The sequence below is a fragment of the Protomyctophum parallelum genome, assembly GCF_964188405.1.
Source record: "Protomyctophum parallelum genome assembly, chromosome: 14".
Taxonomy (NCBI): domain Eukaryota; kingdom Metazoa; phylum Chordata; class Actinopteri; order Myctophiformes; family Myctophidae; genus Protomyctophum; species Protomyctophum parallelum.
This window is the reverse complement of record NC_139709.1, coordinates 14,618,183-14,639,260: the sequence shown is the minus strand read 5'-3', so window position 1 is coordinate 14,639,260 and position 21,078 is coordinate 14,618,183. Positions and strand designations below refer to the sequence as shown.

General features: G+C 42.9%; 1 protein-coding gene across 1 annotated transcript in view; it reads right to left on the bottom strand.

The window, feature by feature from the left end:
* Positions 1-21,078, bottom strand: part of LOC310871136 (adhesion G protein-coupled receptor L2-like) — a 142,016-nt gene that overhangs the window by 18,090 nt on the left and 102,848 nt on the right. Inside the window, 8 exon segments of the mRNA XM_083782625.1 lie at positions 2,944-3,010; positions 5,127-5,239; positions 5,241-5,288; positions 5,290-5,355; positions 8,981-9,190; positions 13,374-13,547; positions 17,897-18,117; positions 20,867-20,989. Coding sequence (XP_083638751.1) covers positions 2,944-3,010; positions 5,127-5,239; positions 5,241-5,288; positions 5,290-5,355; positions 8,981-9,190; positions 13,374-13,547; positions 17,897-18,117; positions 20,867-20,989 — 1,022 coding nt within the window.

Here is a 21,078-nt window from a genome sequence, read left to right as displayed (position 1 = left end):
TCAAGTTATTATACGGCCTTCGAGCTACACAATCTGCTCCCAGGCATATTTACTTTGAAACCCTGACCAATTTACACAAAAGAAAATACATGACCAAAAAAAAAAGTGGATTGGCTATGGGCAAAGAAAGCCAAAAGCACACTGCAGGTCTAAGAATAAAAAAAATGTGTTCCCACATTTTAGAAAAGACATTATTGGGGACTGAATCAAACTACAGTAAGACAGATCCCTAATCTCTTATGTAATACACTGTGGGACAATACAAGCACAGAAATCTTTTATAAAAAATAAAAACCCGAAAGATAACGAATAGTGGAAATAATAAAGAAGCAAGAGACAAGAGGAGGGGGAAAGCTGAAGGAGGACTGGGTTCTGATAGACCAGAGCTCCAGAGGAATGCCCTTTACGTCCGCATTAACCCATTCTGACCTGAGATCAGATTCTAAAAAATGTCTTCTACATCCTCACAGTTTTTCCATTCTGACCTGAGATCAGATTAAAAAAAAAAGTCTTCTACTGTATGTCAGTCGCTCTTCGATTTAAAAAAAATAGCAGATCTACAAGCTCGTAGCGCGCCACTCAGTGGCGCGCTACGAGCTTGTAGATCTGCTATTTTTCAATAGCTAAAGTATGACATAATGCTAACACCAAAAGGGGTTTAACACACCCTGCGAGTGATGACACAGATCTGATGAGACAGGCAGGCAGACAGACAGACAGACAGGCAGGCAGACAGACAGACAGACAGACAGACAGACAGACAGACAGACAGGCAGACAGACAGGCAGACAGACAGACAGACAGACAGACAGACAGACACTGTCAATCCTCACTGTTGCTTCTAAGACTCCACGATGAAGAGTATATATAAAATAATAACTCGACCCCAAATGGATCTGTAAGGTCGTATTTGCCACACCGAGGATTTATCTACTAGTGCAGGTCTCTCAACCCCCCCCCCCCCCCCGCCACCTCCCACCAACAAACAGAAAAAGAGCAGCGCTTCCCAAGTGTTTTCATGCATGCATTTATATAGAGAACGCGCGTACTGTTTTATGTGCACGTTACCATATGTGTCAGATTATAATTTGTTTCTCCCCACAGTACTGTATATGAGCATGACTGTGTGTCTGCAGGAACCATGGATGTGTACTACAGTATGTATGCGAGTACTGTATTATGTGTGTGTGTGTGTGTGTGTGTGTGTGTGTGTGTGTGTGTGTGTGTGTGTGTGTGTGTGTGCGTGCGTGTGGAGTGTAGAGAGACTAGGGAACCAAATTTGCTTCCATTTGCATTTGCTAGGGGTTAAATTAACCCATTTTGGGGCAGGAACCCCTTTTGGTGTTAGCATCATGTTATGCTTTAGCTATCTACAAGCTCATATATATATATATATATGAGCTTGTAGGTCTGCTATTTTTGAAAAATCGAAGAACGACTGACGTGGAAAAATAGCTTTTTCAGAAAACTGTCATTTTCAAACAGACATGTTTAGAATCTGATCTCAGGTCAGAACGTGTTAAGAGTCAGGATTTGACAGTGACTCGCGAAGTCCAAAGTAGGACCACATGAAATATTAAAGTCGAGAAGACGACGGAGATGTGTGCCGAGTGTAGCAGCTGCCTGGGATTGGCCCGGTGGAGGCGTCGTCGTCGTCATCATGATGATCCTCTTGGCGAACTTGAACTTGGAGCTGTGGTGTGGTTAATAGCTGTCTGCCCCCCCCCCCCCCCCCCTCATTACTCTCATGTTCATCCGTCTCTCTCCCTCGCCGTTTTAACCCACACTGAGCGAATGCCCTTCATGCCTGAGTCAGTCTATCTATAGTCTCTCTCTCCTCCTGACTGTGCAGGTGAGGAGGATACAGTGTGCTCGCTTGCCTTTACGAGGGACAAACCAGCCAGAGAGAAGTTGTTGCCTCCTCCTCCTCCTCCTCCTCCTCCTACTACTACTACCCCCCATTTCACAGGGTTTTCATAGCTGAACGGACACCGCCGATGTGCTCTTGTCAGCTATAATGGGACCACTTTGCTTTTCATGCAAATTGATCGGACAAAGCTAGAGAGCTAAGTGGCCGCCCGCCCGCCCAAGGAGCAGAGGAGGGATAGAAATCTATAAACGTATTCTCTACTCCGTAAGAACGGACTTGTCAGAGCACCGAAATCCTGACGTAACTCGCTCATCCCGACGATTCCCCTGGTTCGCGGAAGTAATTTCTCTATGGAGAATAACATGGGGTGATCTTAATATCGTCTACTATAAGCGTTGTGGTCCAAAAATAAACAAGCTGTCTCGGCGTTATTGTTAGGGAGGTGTCTCTGTATCGTTTGCAACAGTCAGTCACTCATATATGATACAGTCTGCTTCTAGCGAAAATCTAACTAATTCAGCAGCAGTAACATTAGCGTTTTCTCTCAGTCAGTTGATTCTTCATATCCATATGAGTGAAGCGGCCGGGGTGACATGTTTATTTTTCAAACACAGTTGTTATATGAGGCGATCTAAAATCGCCTCAATGGGGATTTCAATGCAACTAAACAAATACATGAACCTGGGGACTGACGCCCTCTACTGAAAGTGACGTCAGACTTCGGTGGTCTATACGACACCCGCATTAAACCGTTTAGAGCGGGAACCACCTTTTTGGTGCTTTTAAGCATTATGTTATACTTTAGCTATTGCAGATCTACAAGTTTGGTCTGTTATTTTATTTTATCGTGAAACTGTGGCGCAAATCTTTGAATATATATTCTTTCAGAGCCAACGTTTTTAACGCAAATCTTTGCTTCTGGGGGGGGGGGGGGGGGGGGGGGGGGATTTTAGAAGACATTTTGTAGAATCGTTCCCGGGTCTAAATGGGTTAAAATGTACGAAATAATTATCACTAACCCCCCCCCCCCTCCCCCACCTATATGCATGAGCGTGAAAATGATTTCAGCTTACCATAATGATGAAGGTGACAGGTCCGATGAAGCTCCAGATGAAATGGTTATCAACCCTCAGCCAGCATCTGCAGTCGAGACACACACACACAAAAATGCGATATCATTTTACAGGAAACTGGACCCTTTTTTTTTTTCTTCCGTCCGTCCGTCCAGCTTATTAAGTCCTCTCTCTCCCCCTTTGCCAAAACAAAGTAGTATATCTCATCGACCAGAGACCTAGCACAGTGCTAGAATAGATGATACAGGCTCTAACACGGCAACAGCATAGCTGATTCCATCCTGACCACACAGGGGAAAAGAGAAAAACCCCTGACCTTGACTTGTTACACTGGCTCCACGCCATGGGAAGACAGAGCCCAAAAACGCTAGTGGTTGAGCAAAAAGAGCCATGACTTCACGGTCTGCAAATGTCTTACAAACCAACGCAGCTCTCTCTCTCTCTCTTGTATACCAAAAGGCTCCCCCCCCCCCCCCCCCCCCCAACAATAAACAATGTATTTTTGGGACGGTTGGAGAGAGAAAAAATAAAATAAAAACTGTTGTGCAGTGCTGTTTTTGGCAGCAAATTTCTATTTTAGTTTTAGTCATAGTCTCTTGAATAGTTTTCACTTAGTTTTAGTCACATTTTAGTCACCTGGAATGTTCTAGTGTTTAGTCTAGTTTTAGTCGACTGATGTCATACGATTTTGGTCGACTAAATCTACAGTTGATTTAGTCGACTAAAATGTGTTTTGACAGGCCTTGATGTCGTAATGACATATTTTACACTTTGGTTGCATGCTGAAAATAGCAGACATACAATCTCACAACGCGTCGCATCTAACATTTTAGTCTAGTTTTTATTTGTTGACGAAATTGTCAGTATATTTAGTCTTAGTTTTAGTCATCATAGATTAGTTTTTTATTTAGTTTTAGTCAGTGAAAAAGGAAGTCGACGAACATTTGTCGTCTTAGTTTTAGTCGACGAAAACAACACTGCTGTTGTGTCAGAACAATAGTAATACAAAGAAAAAGACAACTTTACTTAAATGGCTAAAAAAATAAATTCACGGAAACTTGCCTCTTGGATGTCAGCCAAGTTGGTAGAAGTAAAGTTTTTAAACTGACAAGCAGAGGGCAATTATTTTTACACTTTGGCCGACGCAACTAGCCAGAGAATTCATTATTGTCCCCAGGCTTTTCTCTTTCGCGGTGACAGGGTGTGAATTTGCCAGGGAGGCAGAGAGGGGAGGCTGCTCTCTCTCTCTCCGTCTGTGATATCACTCTCATTAGCACGTACTGTACATACATAATCTGCTGGGGGGCCCCGTCGTCTTTGAGAGGGAACAAGGGAGACATGATGTTTATCAAAATCCTCGAAAACTAAATGGAAACTAAATTACACATGCTATGATGACTAAAAACCGAAACTAAATTTTCGTCAACAAAAAAAAAAAACAGTCATTTACGACGGCATCAAGGCTTGACAAAAACACACTTCAGTCGACTAAAATCAACCGTAGATTTAGTCGACTAAAAACGTATGATATTTTAGTCGACTAAAACTAGACTAACACTAAGACAAAAAACAGGTGACAAAAATGTGACTATGACTAAAAAAACGAAAACTAAAAAAACCCCACAACACTGAGCACAGAACACACACAGGCCCTGCATGGCATCAAGTGACAAGTAGGCATGTAAACGATACACTCAACTCACGGTATGATACGTATCACGATATGAGGTTCACGATACGATCTTTCACGATATTTTTCAACACAATGATTTTTCCAGACAAATTACCAATTTGTTTTTTGTTTATGATTTATCTTCCCCCCCAAAGCTTTTTTCACAATCTTGATTTAACTACATTGCAAAGATAATTGCCTTCCTTGATGTATTAATGAGCATCAATAACGACCATCACCTGGGCACAGTCCACAGACACATTATACAGCTTCCCCTCTCCAGGCCTCTACTGTCTCATTTTCTCTCCAAAATCATGTGAATATGATGGAATATGATTACAGCTGACATTTTCTTATCACACACTAGCCCCCCCTAAAAAATAAATATATATATTAAAAAAAAGAAAAAATTAATCGATACATATCGTCGGGATATATATATCGATATATCGCGATATACGATATATCGTTTACATGCCTAGTGGACAAGCGACGACAAACGCCAACTTACGGCCCGCTGTGTGCCGTAGCTGCGGTAGTCGATGGCGGCGGAGATGCCCCACCACGGCGGCGGGGAAACAGGTAGCCCGAGACGTAAGTAGTTACTTTCCGCCGGGAGAACTCCGCTCTCGAACACCTCCACCAGCATGAGGTAGAGCTGCACGCCCTCCAGGCCACATCCAGGCGAACGCCGCCAGGAAGCAGAAGTGGAGCGCCCCGGCGATGATGGAGCACACCAGCTGGTCAGGGAGGGAGGAGGAAGAGGACATGTTGGGACACGTTAGCATCGTTTAAAGACCCCGAGATTCTATACAAATGCCTTCGAAAATCCTGACGGTTTTCTAGAAAAACGCTATGTTTTCTATGTCAGTCGTTCTTCGACTTTTCAAAAATAGCAGACCTACAAGCTCGTAACGTAAGCATGTCAAGGACCCCCAAAAATATATGTAATTGGCCGCAGACCCCCCCCCCCCCCCCATCAATATGTCGTTCCAGGGGACGCACCAGAAGCAAAGAATATATTCAAACATTTGGGCCCACATTTTCACGATTTTTTCCAAAAATAGCAGACCTACAAGCTCGTATAGCGTGCCACTTGGTGGCGCGCTATGAGCTTGTAGATCTGCTATTTTTCAATAGCTATAAAGATAAATGCTTCAAAACACCAAAAGGGTTTCCCGCCCCAAAATGGGTTAAGTTATTTGTTTTTGCCCTCCCAAGTTCAGACCGTTCATCAAACAGAAGAAGACAGCTGAACACCGTCCATCACTTCACAAATGGCGGTTAGCCACACACTCTAAGTGGAGTGTTTGGAGACGGTAGTGTGGAAAGTTGTGACGCTTTTGACGTAACAACAAGCTGGGCAGTTGGATCGTGTTTTGATCTTAGCAGTTTGACTCCATAAAACGCGTTACCCGCAAATATTCTACGCTGCCGATATTGTTTTATTACCTTTGGAGCATACGCTGAAGTATTTGCAGCTTTCAACCACGAAAATCCGGCGAAAAATGGTTGGATGGTTTGTTATGATGAGACGAGCCAGAGGCCAGGACAATGCAGAAACAAAACCACAGTGCAGAGCCAGTTGTAGTCCAAACAAACCCCCCCGTTCACTTGCATTGGGCTCAATTTCCCAGAAGCCCTAGCAGCCCAGAGGATGACTTGATTTCCGGTTTCGTCATTATAACGTGACGGCCTCGTCGTCAGGTCCGCTGTTTCTTTTTAATTATTTTTAAACGCATTAAACAAATGTCGGGTATAGCGTTTTACGCGCGGTGGAACACTGGATTAAACAATTAGCGCCCCCCAAACTGATAAGGCACATAATATTCTACCATGTTGCATAGGTAGCTAGGCCATTAAGTTAATAATAAAATCAATGATACGGAAGGTTACTGGCAGCCAATGAGGTGCAGCTAAAACTGGAGTTATATGCTCAAGTCTCCTGGTACCTGTGATGAGCCTGTAGCTGCATTTTGTACCAGCTGTAAACGTTGAAATGAACCAGTGTTGTTTTCGTCGACTAAAACTAAGACGAAAAATGTTCGTTGACTACCTTTTTTCACAGACTAAAACTAAATAAAAACGAATCTATGATGACTAGAACTAAGACTAAATACACTGACAATTTCGTCAACAAATAAAAACTAAACACTGGAACATTCCAGGTGACTAAAATTTGACTAGTGAAAACTATTCAAGAGACTATGACTAAAACTAAAATAGAAATTTGCTGCCAAAAACAACACTGTAATGAATTAGGTTTGGGCTGAGACCAGACTACAGGGCATTGCAGAGCAGGGGTGGGCAACAGAATTAGCCGATCTACAAGTTCAAAACGCGTCGCATCGCAACGTGTTTTGAACTTGTAGATCGGCAATTTTTTGCTATATTTGAATTGAAATCCTGATTTTTTTTGTTGCTATTTTTGAATTGGAATCCTGAAAAGTAACATTTGTATTTATTTTCAAATGCATTTAGTTATAGTTATCTTAACTTTATTAAACTAAATACAAATACATTGGGCATACAAAAGACAATAACAGACATTTTAATACTAGTAATTAGCTGAAATCAATAATAATAATTGATTTATTAATAATAATAATAATAATAATATTATTCCGATATTAACCTGAGGGCCCATTCTGAACGGGAACCCATTTTGGTGTTAGCATCATGTCGTGCTTTACCTATAGAAAAATAGCAGATCTACAAGCTCATATCGCGCCACCGAGTGGCGCGATACGAGCTTGTAGGTCTGCTATTTTTGAAAAATCGAAGAACGACTGACATTTTTAGAATCTGATCTCAGGTCAGAATGGGTTCATCAGACCAGTTTGTGTCCAGTGGAAACCTCGTATGAATCTGATCTCAGGTCAGAATGGGTTAAGTGATGGTGGGGGCCACATGTGGCCCCCGGGCCGCCAGTTGACCACGTATGATCCAGAGCAACAGTTTTAAGGTTACCTGAAGAGAGAAAGGATTTAATCTTATAGATGTTTCCAACATGCTTAAAAGCAGGTCTGTAATACCGTATTTATTTGGCATTCAAAACGGAGTTCCGAATCAAACTGGACACCCGGTGTTTCTTGCAAACAGGGGTCACCATTTGTTGCCAACGGGGCCAAGACTGTCTATACACAGTGGAGGTTTGTGACCTCGAGGGGACCGACAAGAATTATTTCAGATTTGTCAAGAGTTTAACTGCGGGACATTTTGAGACAATCCGGGGATTGAATGTCAGCCAAGCAAGCTTTAAGGGAGGAAAGGGAGCTATAGGGTCAGAGGCTTTGAGTGGGCGATACAGCTGGGTGTCGTCAGCCTTTAAAGGGTAAGACCGCTTTTTTTGAGGTTTGGGTTGTGTAGTTACTTTGCCATGATGCAACTCCAAATGTGGACAAGAAATAAAAAATAACTGCTCCAGTGATTAGAAATTGATAATTCAAAATATGCTCCTCATTGACTTACATTGTAGCTAAAACAGCTCTCAAAGTCACTCTTTTAGTACGTAAACAAACACAAACAATGTTGATTCAGACAATAGAGAGCATCACCAAAACTCGTGTGGTTTTATTTTTTCATAAAAATTGTATCTTCCTGTTGATTTTATTGGGAAGAAAACCCGGACTGGATCCGTGGATCCGGATCCAGATCTTCAAATAGTAAAATCAACAGGAATCTAACATTTTTATGAAAAATCGTGAAAATGTGGCGCAAATCTTTGAATATTATATCCTTTCAGAGTGAACGTTTTCAACTCAAATCTTTGCTTCTGGGGGGGGGGGGGGGTCCCTGGAACAACACATTTTCAGATGTGGGTCCAAATACAGAAAATTCTGGGGGTCCTCGACATGAAAAAGGTTGAGAACCACCGACATATTTATCGGCCTAAATGGGTTTAACCCAATTTTGGGGCGGGAACCCCTTTTGGTGTTTTAAAACATTATGTTATGCTTTAGCTATTGAAAAATAGCAGATCTACAAGCTCATAGCGCGCCACCGAGTGGTGCGCTACGAGCTTGTAGGTCTGCAATCTTTGTGAAAATAATCGTGAAAATGTTTATTTCAGAAAACTTTAGGATTTAGAAGATTTTACTTTTTTAACCCATTTTGGTGTTTTAAACATCATGTCGTGCTTCAGCTATTTAAAATAGCAGACCTACAAGCTCATAGCGCGCCACTCGAGCTTGTAGGTCTGCTATTTTTTGAAAAATCGAAGAGCGAAAGACATTTTTTTTAATCTGATCTCAGGTCAGAATGGAAAACTGTCAGGATGTAGAAGACATTTTTTTTAAATCTGATCTCAGGTCAGGCCATAAAATGGCCGTTTCATGGGGTGGTGGTAGAACGGGTAGTATATACCTTGGGCTCGGTCATGTTGATGCCCACCAGGAACACCAGCTCCCCCATGAAGAGGTTGAGGCAGAGGTTCTTGTGGATGGTGTTGCGGTCGCTCTGCAGGCCCTTGAAGAAGCAGAAGGTGAAGAGGCTGATGGCCAGGCACACCAGGGACACGGCGATGCCCATCCTGGTGATGACGGTCAGCAGGAGCTCATGGACACTGCCCTCGGCCTGGAGGACACGCACACACACACACACACACACACACACACACACACACACACACACACACACACACACACACACACACACACACACACACACACACACACACACACACACACACACACACACACACACACACACACACAGAGAGAGAGACAAATGCATAATTTGCATGGCCCAGGCTTAACCGAATGAATGCCAAGAGAACGTGGAATTCCGTTTTATTCTCCCACCAGAACGTAAAAAATCCGTCTTTCTTTAACGCATTCTGACCTGAGATCAGATTCTATAAATGTCGTCTACATCCTGACAGTTTTCTGAAAAAGCTATGTTTCTATATGTCAGTCGTTTTTCAAAAATAGCAGACCTACAAGCTCCTAGCGCGCCACTCGGTGGCGCACTATGAGCTTGTAGATCTGCGATTTTTAAATAGCTAAAGCATAACATGGTTCCAACACCAAAAGGGGTTCCTCGCCCCAAAATGGGTTAACCGAATTAATGCCAGGAACATGGAATTCCGTTTTATATTCTCCCACCAGAACGTAAAAAATCCGTCTTTCTTTAACGTCATTTAACCCGGTAATGAACACAATTTTGGCCTTGGACGTCTATATACACGTCTTTTCTAATCAAACCGCAGGAGGCCTAGTGTATGTATGACGTGTATGTATGTATACACGTCTTTAGGTCTTTTTCTTATTGATATAAAACAAAACATTTCCGTTCACTTCCTTGTTTACGGCTCAGAAGGAATGGCTCGTAAACCCCTAATCTAGGGGATACTCTCCGCATGGTTTTGACCAGAGGGACAATGTTCCGTCTTCCTTTCTGACTTCAGCTCAGCATGCCTCTCGTTCGGAAATGAAATATAAAACACTTCCAGAGAGACTTTAGCGTGACCGGCCGTCTCGCCAATGATGACACAAAGCCAACGGAGGCTATAAGCGCTTTAAGTCCGCATAAATGTAGCGTAAAACGGCTAGCCTGTATAATGATATTAAGAAAATGAGATTTTCTCAGCTGCTGCTTTTGAACTGCTCGGCGTTCCTTAACCCATTTAGACCCGAGGAACGATTCTACAAATGCCTTCAAAGAAATCCTGATTTTCTTTTTGAAAAACCTCATTATGTCCATGTCAGTGGTTCTCAAACTATTTCATGTCAAGGACCCCAAAAATGGTATGTAATTGGCCGCCGACCCCCATCTGAAAATGTGTTGTTCCAGGGACCCCTCCCCCCCCCCAGAAGCAAAGATCTGAGTTAAAAACGTTCGCTCTGAAAGAATATATATTGAAAGATTTGCGCCACATTTTCAAATTATTTTCAAAAACAGCAGACCTACAAGCTCGTAGCGCGACACCGAGAGCTTGTAGATCTGCTATTTTCTCAATAGCTAAAGTACAACATAATGCCCACAACGACCCCAACAGGGGTTCCCGTTCAGAATGCGTTAACCTAATCATGACTGACAACATCCACCACTCCCAGCGAACATGCATAGATCACATTATGTGGCCCCAACATTGGGGCCATGTAAAAGCCATTAGCAAACCGTCACAAATAGCAGTTTGGCCACGTGACGCGACACCAGTGTTGTTTCTTTGATGAAAAATGTTCGTCGACTTCCTTTTTTCACTGACTAAAACTAAATAAAAACGAATCTATGATGACTAAAACTAAGACTAAATATACTGACAATTTCGTCAACAAATAAAAACTAGACTAAAATGTTAGGAAGGGACTATAAAGAGATCCAGTTTTATGCTTAGTTGCATGCTGAAAATAGCAGATATTTTCTGCTATTTTCAGCATGCAACTAAAGTGTAAAATATGTCATTACAACGACATCAAGGCCTGTCAAAACACATTTCAGTCGACTAAATCAACTGTAGATTTAGTCGACTAAAATCGTATGACATTTAGTCGACTAAAACTAGACTAAACACTAGAACATTCCAGGTGACTAAAATGTGACTAAAACTAAGTGAAAACTATTCAAGAGACTATGACTAAAACTAAAATAGAAATTTGCTGCCAAAAACAACACTGCGTGACACCCACCATGTGAGGGGTGTTCTTCTCACCACCGAGGGCAGACAGGGGATCGCGCAGCACGTGTGTCCAAAAAAAACACGGAACACACGTTGTCTCTACACACGTATATAAAGAAACGGTCGTACTACTGTACTTGGGACCATAATATAGAATATAGAAAAGGATATGGCGGGTCTGGACGCGAGAAAAATTCCTTTCCGTTTTTATTTGTCATTTTTATTGAGGGGAGTTTGTACTTTTGGGTTAGGTGTTGTTGGGATGGTGTGAGGAAGGGTTAGAAAGCTTTACCCCCCCCCCCCCCCCCCGAGGGGGGGTTCTGGTTTCAAACCCAGTGGTTATAAGGTTGAGGTTAAGATAGATGACAGGGCCAGAGTTCAGGAGTGGTGTGGAACATATAATTACATGAACCACAAACTGATGCTAGACATTTATTACTGGCTATGGGCTTTAAGATGCTCGCTTTGCACATGATATTTATCATGTAATTGGATGGTAATTGCATTTCGCTCGCAAAAAAGGGATCCCCTGCACCACTTCCAAGTCGAGTGGACATGCAAATTAGAGCTAAGGATATAGCGTTTCCCCCGTGATTTCCAGAGACATATGTCTGTATGGAAGGCCCATTAGTCACGGACCACAGGTAAAATGTAATTTATTTCCTATAATGGTACAGTGTAGTATAGTATCGTAGCCCTCAATCTCTGCCTCACGCTCGGGCAAACAAAAGTGACAGTGCCGGCCGTCCTCCCGTCCCGCCTCCTCATACATACAGTACATACATACATACTGTACATACATATACAGTACATACATACATATACAGTACATACATACTGTACATACATACATACATATACATACACCACCTCGCTGCCTCTTCACAGGCCGGCCAACAAACTGCACGTCGTTCCGGCAACAATAATATACACATTTTTCGACTAGAGTCTGGAATGCCACTCAACTTCTCGCCCGTGTTTTAACCCATTTTGGGGCGCCGGGAACCCCTTTTGGTGTTTTAAAAGGCATTATGTTATACTTTAGCAGTTATTGAAAAATAGCAGATCTACAAGCTCATTGGGGCAGCACAGAGTGCCGCGCTATGAACTTGTAAGTCTGCTATTTTTGAAAAATCGTGAAAATGTTTGCCTCTTTGCCATCTTTGAATATGTTATTACAGAGTGAACATTTTAACTCAAATCTTTGCTTCTGGGGAGGTCCCTGGAACAACATATTTTCAGATGGGGGTCGGCAGCCAATTACATAATGACATTGGGGGTCCTTGACATGAAATAGTTTGAGCACCACTGACATAGAAACATAGGTTTTTCAGAAAAAACTGTTTTAGAAGACATTTTGTAGAAATTAGGTACAGTAGAAATGGGTTAAATGCTGTACAGACACATACACACATTAATGGAGACGGAAGCAACGACGTACAGATATAATTTAGCTATTGAAAAATAGCAGATCTAGTGGCGCGCTATTTTTATCATTAAAATGTGCCTCAAATCTTTCCGAAAATTGTCATGATTTAGAAAACTTTTTTTAATTTATTTCGACGTCAGGCCTGAATGGGTTAACAAGGCATTTGGCCAGTTGGACCATTAGATGCCCGGTGTGCTTTTAAACCTCTTAGCAGTATACAACGAAATGCATGAATTGTCCTTATTTTAGTCCTTTTATATACCGGTACTCATGCATTATTTTATTTTACTCTTGTTGTAGCACTTTGATATTTGCTTCAAATGTAAAGTGCGTTATAAATAATAACACCTTATGTGGTGTTAGCATTATGTTATGCTTTAGCTATTGAAAAATAGCAGATCTACAAGCTCATAGCGCGCCACCGAGTGGCACGTTATGAGCTTGTAGATCTGCTTTATTTTATTTTATCGAAGAACGACTGACATGGAAACATAGCTTTTTCAGAAACCCGAAACTTTAGAATCTGATCTCAGGTCAGAATGGAAAACTGTCAGGATGTAGAAGACATTTTTTTGGAATCTGATCTCAGGTCAGAATGGAAAACTGTCAGGATGTAGAAGACATTTATTTTAAATCTGATCTCAGATCTCAAAATGGGCTAACATTAGAAGGGAGAAGAGTTTGAGGACGTGTATAGGTGGGAGTCTCACCACGCTTCCCCGGTAGGCCATGAGGATGGCGAAGTTGGTCAGGTGGCTACAGGAGCAGGTGGTGTGGCTCTTGTTGGTGTCCAGGAGCTTGCAGCCCTGCGTGGACCAGTAGCCCATCATGCTTCGCTCAGAGTAGTTCCAGAAGGAGCAGTTGGGATTGTGGTAGTGTTCCTTCTGCAAAAACACAAGCCCCAAAAACACATTTAGATTCAGCTTTTATGGTCTGCCCCATGTAGTTTTTGTCACATTTGTATAGTCACCTGGAATGTTTTAGTGTGTAGACAGTCTAGTAGCCTTGCCGAGCCATGAGGCCCATAGGGCAGGAGCCTATCTCCTGTTTCTGTAGCCATGAGGCCCATAGGGCAGGAGCCTATCTCCTGTTTCTGTAGCCATGAGGCCCATAGGGCAGGAGCCTATCTCCTGTTTCTGTAGCCATGAGGCCCATAGGGCAGGAGCCTATCTCCTGTTTCTGTAGCCATGAGGCCCATAGGGCAGGAGCCTATCTCCTGTTTCTGTAGCCATGAGGCCCATAGGGCAGGAGCCTATCTCCTGTTTCTGTAGCCATGAGGCCCATAGGGCAGGAGCCTATCTCCTGTTTCTGTAGCCATGAGGCCCATAGGGCAGGAGCCTATCTCCTGTTTCTGTAGCCATGAGGCCCATAGGGCAGGAGCCTATCTCCTGTTTCTGTAGCCATGAGGCCCATAGGGCAGGAGCCTATCTCCTGTTTCTGTAGCCATGAGGCCCATAGGGCAGGAGCCTATCTCCTGTTTCTGTAGCCATGAGGCCCATAGGGCAGGAGCCTATCTCCTGTTTCTGTAGCCATGAGGCCCATAGGGCAGGAGCCTATCTCCTGTTTCTGTAGCCATGAGGCCCATAGGGCAGGAGCCTATCTCCTGTTTCTGTAGCGTGAGGCAGCTTGGTGTACAAGTACACCCCCTGGACATGACGCTAGTACAGTATGTCGCAGGGACTTACCCCCAATCCAACCCTTGATGCCGAGTGTCAAGCAGGGAGGCACTGGGTCCCATTTTTAGAGTCTTTGGTATGACCCGGATCGAACCCCAACCTCCCAGTCTCAGGGCGGACACTCTTACCACAAGGACACTGAGCTGGTATAGTGGACAGTCTAGTTTGATGAAAATAACTGATCTACAAGCTCACAACGAGTTGCAGTACGACAGCATGCGACCCAATATGTAAAAGATGACTTATTTTACGAGTCCATTCCTAACATTTTTGTTTGGTTTTTATTTGTTGACAAAATTGTCAACAAAACTTGGTCCTGGTTTTAGTGATCATAGCTTATAGTTTTCATCAGTGAAAAAAGGTAGTCGACGAACATCTTTCGTCATAGTATTAGTCGAGGAAATCAACAACAGTGCACAGAAGCGTTGGCACATGAACTGAAGCCAAACGCTGTATGCAAAGTGAGCGCCAGTCATTCTCAACCTTCTTCCATTTCAAGGACTCCCAGTTTGATATGCCTTAGGCCGGGGGGGGGGGGGGGGGGGCAACTTTGGAGAGGGTCACTAATATATTTACACACTCACTCCAGAGTGAGTACAGTATATTGTACAGTATATTGCATATACTGTCAGGCAGAAAACTCTGTACTTTTCATCTACGTCTACAAGCTCAAAACGCGGCACAGTGCAACGTGTTTTGAGCTTGTAGATCTGCTATTTCTTTGCAACAGTTTGACTCCGTAAAACGCGTTACCCTGCATTTTAATCAAATATTCTACGCTGCCGAGATAGTTTTATTACCTTTAGAGCATATGCTGATTGTATTTGGGCTTTTGATCCGTGAAAATCCGCCGAAGAATGATCCGTCCGTTTGTTATGATAATTAGCACCAGCGGCCATGATGGTTAGGCACAAGATCCGCCTCTAAGAGTCAACCCCACCCCCCCCCCCCGACAAACCCCCCCCCCCCCCCCCCCCAGTCCACTTGTATTGGCCTCAATTTCCCAGAAGCCCTGGCGGCTAGCAGCCCAGCGCATATGGGTTGATTTCCGGTTTCGGCCTCATCACCAGGTCCGCTACAAAGCCGCTGTTTCTTTTTAATTATTAAAATACGGCGAATTAAACACATAAAACAAAAGGCGGGTTTAGCGTATTAAGCAGAGTCGACCGTTTGTTTAAACAATTAGCGGCCGCCAAAATGTTAATTGGAATCCTACACCATTTTGCTATTTTTTTAATTGGAATCCTGAAAAGTTTTTTTTTACATTTCACTTATTTCACTTTATACTTATATTAACTTTATGAACCTAAATAAACCTACATTGGACGTAAAAAAGAAAAAGACAATAAAATTTGAATACTAGGCATTAAGCTACTAAAATCAATGATATCTAAGCTGAAACCAATAATATATCAGTATTCTGATTTCTGATATTAACCTTAAGGCCGCATTAACCCATTTTGGGGCGGGGACCCCTTTTGGTGTTAGCTTCATGTTGTGCTTTAGCTATTGAAAAATAGCAGATCTACAAGCTCATAGCACGCCACCGAGTGGCGCGCTACGAGCTTGTAGGTCTGCTATTTTCTTTTTAATCGAAGAACGACTGACACAGAAACATAGCTTTTTCAGAAAACTGTCAGGATGCAGAAGAATCTTTTTAGAATCTGATCTCAGGTCAGAATGGGTTAAGTTAAGGTGAAGGCAGCATGTCGTCGTCGTCGTCCCCCCCCCCCCCCCCCCCGGGGGCACACCTATGCGTCAGGCCACGGATTCCCATTTGATACAATTTGTATCTCTCTCTACCGTCTACGACACTGTCAAAATCCTCAGTGTTACATCGACTCCGAGAATGTACAAAAAAAAACCAACTCTGCGATGCGCACACAATTGTCCATCTGGTGTAAAAAAGAAAAAAAAAACACAGCACACATTTCTGAAATATCACTCATGCGAAAGCTGGCGAGGGGCGGTGGAGGAGGAGGAGGAGGAGGAGGAGGTTGCCATGGGGATTTCAACGCGCACGGCACAGCCAGGAAAGAGACGATGACGTTGATTTAATGTGTTCAGTCCACTGGTCCGTGTCTTTCATTAACCCATTTAGACCCCATAGGACCAATTCTACAAATGCCTTCTGAAGTTTTCAGAAAAAAAAACCCATGTTTCTATGTCAGTCCTTCTCAAAAATATATGTAATCTGAAAATAATGTTGTTCCAGGGACGACCCCCCCCCCCCCAGAAGCAAAGATTTGACTTAAAAACGTTCGTTCTGAAAGAATATATATTCAAAGATTCGAGTGCCGCGCTACGAGCTTGTAGATCTGCTATTTTTCAATAGCTACTGTATAGTATAACATAATGCTTAAAACACCAAAAAGGGGTTCCCGTCCAGAGTGGCTTAATACTAACTACTGCTCCATCACACAGTGACATGACATGGATAATCTGTCTCTCTGGACTGCACAGTATAGCTGCCGTTAGCCCAACAATAGTGGGGCTAATGCAGTAATTCCTATTATTGGAAAGAAACTGGCATTTCTCCAGCTTTGTGGCAAAGAAAGGCAGCGTTCGCCTCTTTAGGTTCTTTAGACAGAAGCAGACCTACAGCAGTGGGTTTTCAACCAGTGGTCCGGGGACCACCCAGGGGTCCTTGACGGGTGGTCCCCTGCAGCTAAATGATGGAGAGTTGGTTAACCATTACTGACCTTATTAGATCTTTAAACTTTTGAGAGCGTAAAATGAAACCCTATATGGGCTCCATTTTCGTCACCGCGGCTAAACCCCTTGTCCCTAAACTTCTTTGCCTTTTTTTTTTTTACTATTTTGCAAAACATTTTTGAATCGTTCAACTAGCCAATCTATATTGACACGTTGTGAGCTTGTAGACTGGCCATTTTAACTATTCAAAAATGTTTTGCAAAATAGTAAGGTCAAGAAGTTTAGGGATAAGGGGTTTAGCGGGGTGTCGAAAATGGAGCCATTTAGTCCTAGTCATCATAGCTTAGTTTTTACTTAGTTTTCATTTAGTTTTCGTAAGTGAAAAAAACATTTTTCGCCTTGGTTTTAGTCGACGAAAACCACACTGGTTGTGTAGAACTAGAGTACGGTTACTTAGTTTCCATTTAGTTTTCATTTGGTTTCCATTTAGTTTTCGTCAGTGAAAAAGGGTAGTCGACGAACATTTTTCGTCTTAGTTTTAGTCGAGGAAATGGCTATAAAACAGTGCAGAACTAGACTATATACGGGTTGGTCTGCCTCTGGGAGCAGAACCAGCTCCTTCCAATTAACCCATTCTGAACGGGAACCCATTTTGGTGTTAGCATCATGTTATGCTTTAGCTATTGAAAAAATAGCAGATCTACAAGCTCATAGCGCGCCACCGAGTGGCGCGCTACAAGCTTGTAGGTCTGCTATTTTTGAAAAAAATCGAAGAACGACTGACATTTTTTAGAATCTGATCTCAGGTCAGAATGGGTTATAATCAGACCAGTGTGTGTCCAGTGGAAACCTCGTATGAATCTGATCTCAGGTCAGAAGGGGTTTTAAGGGAGTTAACTCACGTCCAGGTGCTCCAAGGTGAAGATCACGGGGTCCGCCACGAACACGCGGCTGGACTCTTTGGTGATGGAGGCGGACAGGATGTGGGAGTTGACGGTCAGGGAGGAGTTGCGCGGTCTGCCCGGCTCGCCGCCGCCGCCCCCCATCCCCCGCAGTGTGGCGTTCTCCGTGCTGAGGAACTGGCCCAGGTGCTTGTAGAGCACAAACACCAGCTTCGCCACTCCTGTAAAGCAAGGCAAGGAAGCAAGAGAAGCCAGTCAGAACATACTTACTGACAGAGTATAGCAGGGCCCTCGGGGGAGACATTAACAGTGTACAGCGGTCCAAAGTAAACTTTGTTTATGGTATGGGGAGGAGGGGGGGTTGCCAAGTTGGCCATTTGGAAGGACAGGAAGAGCAAGGTTGAGTGGCTGTGTTTATTTAACTCTATTATGTGAAAATTTGGTTCATTTTTACACTTAAAAGTAAAACCCTATATTCTTTGTTGACCCCCTCTCGAGTCCATACTTGGCTCCTTTTTTCCCCCCAGTGGTTCTCAACCAGTGGTCCGGGGGGACCACTGGTTTAACCAAATGGACCCTGTTGGACCTTTACGTCTTGAGAGCGTTAAAATGAAATGACGGGGTGCATTTGGTTTCATTTTACGCTCCCAAAAGAGTTAAATTATTGCTAGACATCTTGCATTACCGGCACTTCATTTACAAGAAGTCTATACACAAATTAGAGAATGTTATTTTGGTCAAGTCTTGAGTCCGAGAGGCTAGATGTCATCAAACGGCGGAATAAATAATTGGACCTTGATATGAAAAAGGTTTTGAAAATCACTGCTCTGACTACACCAAATATCTTTGCTGAAAATAGTAGCTCTCTATACAAGCTCAAAACTTGTAGATCTGCTATTTTCACAGAAAGTTGGGCCTATAATTATGACGTACGTGCCCCGGAATAATGGATGCCAGGGTTCAGGTGGTTAAATAAACACAGCGTTGCTGTGTAGGAGGCTCTGTGTACAGTGGAGAGCCACTTCACCACTCGCCTGTTCGTCACCAGTTTGTTTGTGTTTCGTTTTGTTCAGTCTCTTTTTGAGAAAACGCCTTCTTTGTTTAGTTTTAGCATGTGTATGTATTAATGTTTTTGTTTCATTAGATTTTTATTTTTTATTTTTTTTTACTTTGAAGTGCTTTTAAAATTAAAGATGAAGTGCCACGATTTTGTTCCACCCTAAAACATGATCATCAGGCAGGTGTTATTATAAGAAGAACTTTTTCCAAAAAGTGTACAGTATTTGTTAAAATCATGCTTTTATTGGGGTGCATACTTAGTTTAGACTAGTCATTGGTTAGACATGGGTTAAGATTAGGTTTAGGTGTGTTGCCCCGTGGGAGGTTAGGTTTAGGGTGAGGGTTTGAGATAGGTTGTAGTTGTAGGACTAATGACTGGTCTAACCAATGACTAGTCTAAACCAAAAACTGTCTAAACTAAGTACTGCACCCGCATGTGATGTCACTATATTACTGTTTATTTCATTGGCCCGTTTGACTGTCAAGGGTTCAGCCTCCAGGAAGAAACCCTAAATACAAAGTGAATACACCATTGCACATAAAAACGACTCCAGGGTGTCTAATGAAATACTATCACCTCATAGACACATGAAAAACTGGAAAAATACAAAAAAACTGGCACTCCATCTTTAAAATAACAATTCACTCAGACATTATATATATTATATTATAAGTCTTTTTTACTTAAAGGGTCTAAACCAGATCTTATTTTAATGATGTTTGGGAGACAAGAAACACTTTCCTGTGGGTTTTTATGTGGGTAATATGTGTTTTTAGTGTGTTTTTGTCTCAGTAACAGTGGAAGCACATCTAAGATTCCATTCGCGGCCAAAAGAAGCTGTCTGCCGGCGTCTCTTCCGGGTTTTTAGACAGCTGGTGGATGGAAATGAAGCTCCACCCACGTGGCAGGTTGCCGCGTCGGTCAGATTCCCGGAAAAGCTTTGCCCCAGCGGCATTCTGCCGCGTGGGTGGAGCTTCATTTCCGTCCACCAGCTGTCTAAAAACCCGGAAATTATGCAAAAGACAGCTTCCTTTGGCCGCCCATGGAAGTTCAGGTGTGCCCAGACTGTAAGACACGAGGTGGGGGGAGTGCAGCAAAGCATTATGGTCATTGTAGTAACCCAGCAGTGAGACCAGTGTGTCCATGACATCAGAGACACATGTCTGATGAAGGTGTCAATAAAATGCTGTATGTGAAGACAGTGTGCGGGATTACTTTACTTCTCCAGTTCCAGTTAGTTCGCACGTGTCCTCCGTAGGTGTGCATAAGGTTTTTGTTCATCACGGACACTTTGAAATACTAAAATATCTATAAACACAAATGACCCACATACAAACCCCCAGGGAAGTGTTTCTTGTCTCCCAAACATCATTAAAGTATAGCTATAAGCAATATTATGTCAAACTTTTAATGACCTTTTTTAGTTGGGTTTTTTGGTAGTCTCTGTGACACAACTATAGCCACAATCTGCATTCAAAGATTTTCCTAGAAGCTTTGTCATTGGCCGATTTGCCTGTCTACTTCCTGATTGGATAGTAATTTCTAAATGTTATATTTTTATTTTATTTTTTACCAATGACAAAGCTTCTATGGAAAATAAATGCTAATTGTTGCGCCTAGATGTAATGTGTCACATGCAGAGACTAAATGTTTTTTTGGGAGTGTTTTTACCCATTGCTGGCTATCTGAATTTTTAATAAAAAAATATCTTGTTGCAAAAGGGGTGAAGTGGCCCTTTTAAAACAACAAATCCTAATCATCCAAAAGAAAAAGAGAAGAGAGAATAATATGACTGTAGTCATGGCGTGTGCGCGTGTGTGTGTGTGTGTGTGTGTGTGTGTGTGCATGTGTGTGTGTGTGTGTGTGCGTGCGTGCGTGCGTGTGTGTAGCACCACTTCCTCTGCTCTTACCATTCTTGCTGTTGGCCTTGACTGTGTTGGAGGACAGCTGAATAGATGCTCCGCCCTTGCTGGTCTGAGGAAACCTGAAGTCTTGCACCTGGCCGTCCGTACTCAGCACATACACGTCCAGCACTGACCGAGGAAGAGAGAGAGAGGAGAAAACAAGAAAGAAAGAAAGAAAGAGAGAGAGAGAGAGAGAGAGAGAGAGAGAGAGAGAAGGG